At 40.8% G+C, this 7334-nt stretch overlaps 1 protein-coding gene across 1 annotated transcript in view; it reads right to left on the bottom strand.

The window, feature by feature from the left end:
• Positions 1-2883: 2883 nt before the first annotated feature.
• LOC103207593 (E3 ubiquitin-protein ligase RNF114-like) overlaps positions 2884-7334 on the bottom strand; it is a 27476-nt gene continuing 23025 nt past the window's right edge. The window contains 4 exon segments of the mRNA XM_007953246.1: positions 2884-3125; positions 3321-3387; positions 3972-4097; positions 4100-4276. Of these exon segments, the coding sequence (XP_007951437.1) occupies positions 2884-3125; positions 3321-3387; positions 3972-4097; positions 4100-4276 (612 nt within the window).

Raw genomic sequence — 7334 nt, 5'->3', positions numbered from 1 at the left:
TGTAGCAGTTTTAATAAGCGCTGAGATGTTTGGCAAGCCTGGTTTATATCCAGCTACAAGGTTTGTGAACCCATGATGTCGTGAGTCGGTTAAACCATTTTCACTATGCATTTTTTTTGTTTTAAACTTGCACATAAAATACCTCAACCTTGCTGCTAACTTGCTACAAGCCTTTCTCAAACCTTGCGAGAATCTTGGAGATAAAAGAAAGCAGTATTGAAATGTCCAGTAGTGCTATTAAAAACCAAAAGGTTTGCTTTATACTTTTGTGCAGTGGGTTTGAATTCCATGAACAGCAGGATGGGAGAGGGTGTTTGTGCTAATGAATGCACATCTTCTGTCAGCATATACTTTACAGTATCATCTGCCACCAATTTCCTTCTAACCCTGTAAAATTCTAGCCATCTAAATTATAATTTGCATGTCCAGTAATATTTGAATAAACTTGCAAAATGAAGTTTAAAAGTAGGTATCTCTTATTTCTATTTACAGGATTATTTTCTGCTACAGAACGCCTCCCTTTGTACAACTAAAAAGACCAGTGTTTACTTTTCATTGAAAGGTAAGCAACATATTTAGCCGATTCTTATGAATGACAAGAATTACCCATTTGTAGTTCAATAAAAATCCACAGGATATAGTCTTTTAAAAGCTGAATTGGAAGATGTCTTGATATTCCTACGGAAACGAACAAAAAACAATCCATAGAGGCAATTTGACATACTAATGGAGAAAATAGGAGCTCTGGTAACATAGTGCCTAAGGCACTTGACTGCTAACCAGAAGGCTGGATGTTCAAACCCACCAGCCACTCCTCGGAAGGAAGGTTGGGCAATCTACTTCCGTAGTGATACTGCCTTGGAAACCCAAGGAGGGGTCGCTATGAGTCAGGTCCGACTCAATGGCAGTGTGTTTGGTTTTTGGGTTTTATTTATATCTGTTTACCTGTATTGCTGTTGTTATGTGCTACTAATCATTTAATTATGAATTATTAATTAACTATGAATCTATTAATGAATATACTTTCATGTCAAATGATCAACAATCTTGTAACAACATTGAGCACCATGTTAATGGGTCTTCTTATATTTTTTATAGTATTTTAATTTTTTTAAGCACATTTTAAACATTATACCATCAGGAATTAGTATTAAGCAGTAAGCAATGAGTTAAGGATCCATTTTTTTCCCACATATTATGAAATTTATTTCTATTTTGCCTTTTAAGCCAAAACATAACAAATTTCACTTTCTGGAAGTCATCTTATCAGAAATACATGAAGTGCACTCAATACAAAAAAATTAGTTTCTCTGAACCACCAGCTAGAGGGATGTGCTTGCCTCAGGTCCCTCCCACAAAGGTTCTGTCCAATCCCCTCTAGATCCTCTAAACCCAGGGAGGTCTGAGCAAGCGTTCTCCAGAAATTACAGTGAGGAAGCTGACTTTAATAGTGGGACCCTTCCAAGCAACAGTGTGTTAGAAAGATATTGCCTCAAACGGCCCAGTATTGGCTGGCTGCCGGGTACCTGCAGTTCTTCCATGGCCAGTGGAGAGATAGGAGGCCCACAGCAGTGGAACACAGGCCAAAAGCATCACCACATTCAGACTTGAGATGTTTCACATGAAAAAATAGACCTATTTCATGTGCCTTGTTGTTGATCAGAAGTTCTGCTCCTACAGAGTAAATCGACAAACATTTTATACTTTTATTTATTACTATTCATGACCTATCTTGAACTTAGGCCTTCTTGATCTATTAAGAAAGCCAAATTTCTAGTAGCAGCTTTTATCAAAAACTGCTCATGAAGAGATGTGACTCCTTTAAGAACAGTCTGTCTTGTCACCAGAGGCAATGGTGTGTGCTATCAGATTGCCTCAAACCTGTCTCTGCATTTGGATGGAGGGTTTTCACACACCCATGCTGAAACCAGTTTCACAAGGAAACCACCAGTGATAGAAAAAGAATGCTCAGTCTAAACTAAGTCACCAAATAAAAAGATAAAGAGCCAGGATCTACTGGAGCCTCCCATCAGTTCCTTCTTATTCAGCATTCCTTTTCGTGTTTCAAAGACAAGACTGTAAGCAAGTCCCCAGATAAAGAGGTAAGCCTGACACTGTCATAGGAAAAAAAGCTCATTCACTTGAAAATCAAAACCAAAAAGCTATGACCCTTTTACTTCTCTTAGCTTACCCTTCTCCCCATTTATGGATATATGGGTTTTAACTTTCCTAACCTAGAAAACACTTTCACTAAAAATATATGGTTACCCCTTATCCTAAAAAGGCACCATGCAGGCATTTAAGCTTGAACCAGTTAATACTAAGGGTGTGTGAAGGAGGAGGAAAATACCACTAATGGAACCTTCCAGCATAAAATCCAACAGGGCTTCCAGGTTCTGGCAGCAGCTGCCAATGACAGCTAACAGCACACCAGGCACTTCATCACTGCCCAGATGCACTGTTGCCAGAGCTCACATCCTGCAGGGACAAGGAGACACTTGTCTCATTTGTGCTAGTTGTGACCCAGAAAAGGTCCTGGCTGGCTTGGAGGACCTGAAAGATGAACACTGGCCTAGAGGAACAAGTGTGAAACAAGAGCAGGTGGAGGTGGGGAAGCTGGATTCTCTTCCAGAAGAGGAGGCAGAAGCTCCAGGAAGTAGCTGAGGATTAATGTAAGACTAGAGCCTATGACAAACAAGGTTAACAGGAAGAGGAGACAACTTTGGTAAGAGTCTAAGAGAAAAAGGGGCCTCTGACCTGGGCCCCTATTTTCCCTGTCAGAAGGGCCCTGTCTTTAATGCCATGGCTTACTTCCAAGTCTCTTGTACATTGAAGATGTTTCACGTGGGAGCTCTGGGACAGGAAATGCACAGCAGAGACTGCTCACTGGTCCATGATGGAGGGCTGCAACACTTGATTCTTCATGTCCTCTTCATCAGCATGGTAATCCACAAAAGAGTCATAAGAAAACTGGTGCCAGCTCTGGATGTGCTCTATGAAATTGGTGCTGCAATAGTTGGGGTCTTCCCAGGGCACTGAGGTACAGGTTGGACTAACCACAGACTTGGTATCTGTGCTATAGAATAATCTGCAGTGTTCCAAAAGTTCTTCCTGATCAAAATTCTCAGGAAAATGTTGTTGTTGTTAGGTGCCATCGAGTTGGCCCCGACTCATAGCGACCCCTCCTCGGGTTGCCAAAGCAGTATTACTATGGAAGTAGATTGCCCAGTCTACCTTCCGAGGAGTGGCTGGTGGGTTTGAACCACCAGCCTTCTGGTTAGCAGTCAAGTGCCTTAGGCACTATGCTACCAGAGCTCCTATCTCAGGGAAATAGGGGCAAAGAAAATTATAAATGTTTGGGATAGTCCTTGGCTGAAGGAATGCATCCTTAGTGGTGACTATTCTGGTTACCTAGTGTCGCTCTGATGAGAAATATACCACAAATGGGATGGCCTTAAACAAACAGGAATTATTCTTACAATTTGGAGGCTTTAAGTCTAAGTTCAAAGTGCCAGGCTCTAGGGGCTAGGTGAAAACGCCTCAACCTTGGAGTCCAGCTCTGCCTCCTGCTCCCGGCCCACTGGAGCTACAGGCATTTCTTTACTCAAACAGCTGCTGGCTGCTGAGGCTGAGAAGCCCCAAGGTTGACAAAAAGGCACAGTCCCGATGTTATCAAACCACATGGCAGGCTATTGATTTAAGTCCACTGTAAGTCCCAAGGTCAGCAGAGCATAGCAGGCTGCTGAGCAACGACACGGCTACATGCAGGGTCTAAGCATGCCATAGGCTAGAGACCATTCACAAGTCTTCTCCTTAAATACAGGAAGCAGACCACATCCCAAGGGCAGCTACTCAGCTGCTTGTGGTAGATCCCACCATGGAGTTGATTGCCAGTCTCATCATGGGGAATAACTACCACCAGCTGCCCAGCCACTCAACCAGGCCCAGCCAAGTTGACACAAAAACATAACCACCACAGTGACCTTCACTCTCTCTATGATGTAATTCTGGTATGTGGAACAAGTAGCCACATGGGCCTGGATCTTGGATAGGAAGAAATTTTTACAGCAGCCATGGCAAGATGTCTCTGTGTTCTTCTCAGTCTGCTTTCGAGCTCCATGGCTTGGGCACCAGGGGCCAGAGTGCTGTGACATACCCCACAGACAGGTTTCTTTGGCTTCAGACATTCCTGCAGGCATGCTGAGCAAAAGACATGTCCACAGGGCACACAACATATGAAGCAGCCCAGAGGTTGGCCTCCACCATGACTATGGGCCTAGCCAGTTGTGTACTACCCTCAAAGAACTGCTGCTATGCGATCATATTGCTGCTAAGAATCCTTTCTGAAAAAAAATTCCTTTTTATTAGCCAGGTTTTTTTGTTTTGTACTATTTGTTTAATAGGAACTCCGGTGGAGTAGTGCCTAAGGCATTTGTATGCTTATGAGAAGGCTGTCTCTGTCCTCCACTTGTTTGAAATGCCATCTTTAGCACATGGACTAAATTGCCTTGGTCTGCTTCTGAATTCTCTACTTGCTAGAATTTTTCTGCAAACAACTAATGAGACATTTTACTTTGTTTTTAAATAACTTTGTATTTTGTGAATTTGATATAGGCTTATTGAAAAAAATCAGGCAGAGCATTGAAATCCTGGGAGGCTGATGGTGCAGTTGAAGCAGCACTCAACTGTTAACCAAAAGGTCGGCAGTTCAAACACACCAGCCACTCCAGAGAGATGTGACAGTCTGTCTTCGAAACCCTTTGGGGCTATAGGGTCACTATTAGAACTGACTAAATGGCGTACAATGACAACAATACTGAAATCCAAAGAAGAAATTAAAAGTAGCCCAACTATGCCATGAGGTAATTACTACAATTAATGTTTTTTATGAATAACACCAAAACTAATTTCTCATTATTATTTATTTGTATTCCTTAGATCAGTGGTGAGATTAAAAGTCCCTTCATATATTCATTGTCTATTTGAGAACTGGCTATCTATGCCCTTTGCTTCTTTTTCTACATGATTAGAAAAGAAATTAAGCAGTGGAAAAGGCATAATAGCAAAATAAATTTTGCCTTAATTTAAGACAACTATGACCACTTGTCTGTCAGTTTGTCATACTGTGGTGGCTTGTGTGTTGCTGTGAGGCTGGAGGCTATACCACTAATATTTCAGATACAAACAGGGTCACTCATGGTGGACAGGTTTCAGCAGAGCTTCCAGATTAAAAAGGACTTGGAAGAAGGAAGGAGCCATCCACTTCTCAGATAATTGGCTGGTGGAAACCTTATGAATAGCAGTGAAAACCTGTCTGATATATTACTGCAAAACTTTATGAATAGCCCTGAAACATTTTCTGATATAGTGCCAGAAGATGAGCCCCTCAGGTCAGAAGGCCTTCAAAATATGACTGGGAAAGAGCTGCCTCCTCAGAGTAGAGTCTACCTTAATGACGTGGATGGAGTAAAGTTTTTGGGACCTCCATTTGCTGATGTGGCACAACTTAAAATGGGAAGAAGTAGCTGCAGATATACATTAATTAATTAATAATCAGAACATGGAATGTATGAAATAAGAACCTAGGAAAATTGGAAATTATCAAAAATGAAATGGAATGCATAAAGATTGATATCCTAGGCATTAGTGAGCTAAAATGGACTGGTTTTGGCTATTTTGAATCACACTACTATATGGTCTACTATGCGAGAAATGACAAATTGAAGAGAAATGGTGTGGCATTTATCATCCCAAAGAATGTTTCAAGATTGATCCTGAAATACAGTGTTGTCAATGATAGGATAATATCCATATCCCTACAAGGAACACCAGTTAATACTACTACTATCCAAATTTATGTACCAACCACCAAAGCCAAAGATAAGGAAATTGAAGATTTTGACCAAATTCTGCAGTCTGAAACTGACCAAACATGCAATCAAGATGTATTGATTATTACTGGTGATTGGAATGCAAAAGTTGGAAACAAAGAAAAATCACTAGTACTTGGAAAATATGGTCTTGGTGATAGAAATGACGCCGGAGAATATAGGATAGAATTTTGCAAGACTAACAATTTATTCATTGCAAATACATTTTTTAAACAGCATAAATGGTGGCTATACCTGTGGACTTCACAGGAATCTGACTGATTACATCTGTGGAAAGAAGTGATGGAGACACTCAATATTTACAGCCAAAAAAAAGGCCAGGAGCTGACCGTGGAACAGACCATCAACTACTCATGGGAATACTGCGTGGTTTAAAATGCAAGTTCAAGTTGAAGCTGAAGACAATTAAAACAAATCCCTGAGAAGCAAAATATGACCTTGATTATGTTGTTGTTATGTGCTGTCGAGTCAGACCTGACTCATAGCGCCCCTCCTTGGGTTTCCTAGGCAGTATCACTACGGAAGTAGATTGCCCCGTTTTCCTTCCAAGGAGTGGCTGGTGGGTTTGAACCACCAGCCTTCTTTCTGGTTAGCAGTCAAGTGCTTTAGGCACTACGCTACCAGAGCTCCTGACCTTGATTATATCTCACCTTAATTTAGAGACCATCTAAAGAATAACTTTGATGCATTGAACACCAGTGACCCAAAACCACAGTAATTGTGGGATGACATCAAGAACATCATCCATGAAGAAAGCAAAAGGTAATTAAAAAGACAGGAAAGGAAGAAAAGACCAAAATGGATGTCAGGAGAGATTCTGAAACTTGCCCTTGAATGGAGAGTAGCTAATGCAAATGGATGAAACGACAAGATAAAAGAGTTGAATATAAGATTTCAAAAGAACAGCTTGAGAAGACAAAGTCCATTACTATAATATGTGCAAAGACCTGGAGTTAGAAAACCAAAAGGAAAGAACATGGTCAGTATTTCTGAAGCTGAAAGAACTGAGGAAAAAATTCAAGCCTCAAGTTGCAATATTGAATGATTCTATGGGCAAAATATGGAATGATGCAGGAAACATCAAAGGAAGATGGAAGGAATACACAGTGTCACAGTACTGAAAAGAATTGGTCAATGTTCATCCATTTCAGGAGGTGGCATATGATCAAGAACTGATGGTATTGAAGGAAAAAGTCAAAGCTGCACTGAAGGAATTGGTGAAAAAAGGCTCCAGGAATTGATGCAATACCCATTAAGATGTTTCAACAAACGAATGCCCTGCTGGAGTCACTTACTCATCTACGCAAAGAAATTTGGAAAACAGCTACCTGGCCAACTGGAAGAGATCTATATTTGTACCCATTCCAAAGAAAGGTGATCCCACAGAATGTGGAAATTATCGAACAATATCTTTAATATGTCACATGCTAGTAAAATCTTAGT

This window comes from Orycteropus afer, unplaced genomic scaffold, assembly GCF_000298275.1.
Source record: "Orycteropus afer afer isolate SDZICR_OR568_19922 unplaced genomic scaffold, OryAfe1.0 scaffold00379, whole genome shotgun sequence".
NCBI classification, from domain to species: Eukaryota; Metazoa; Chordata; class Mammalia; order Tubulidentata; family Orycteropodidae; genus Orycteropus; species Orycteropus afer.
Note: the sequence above shows the minus strand (reverse complement) of the source record. Positions and strands in the feature narration are given on the sequence as shown.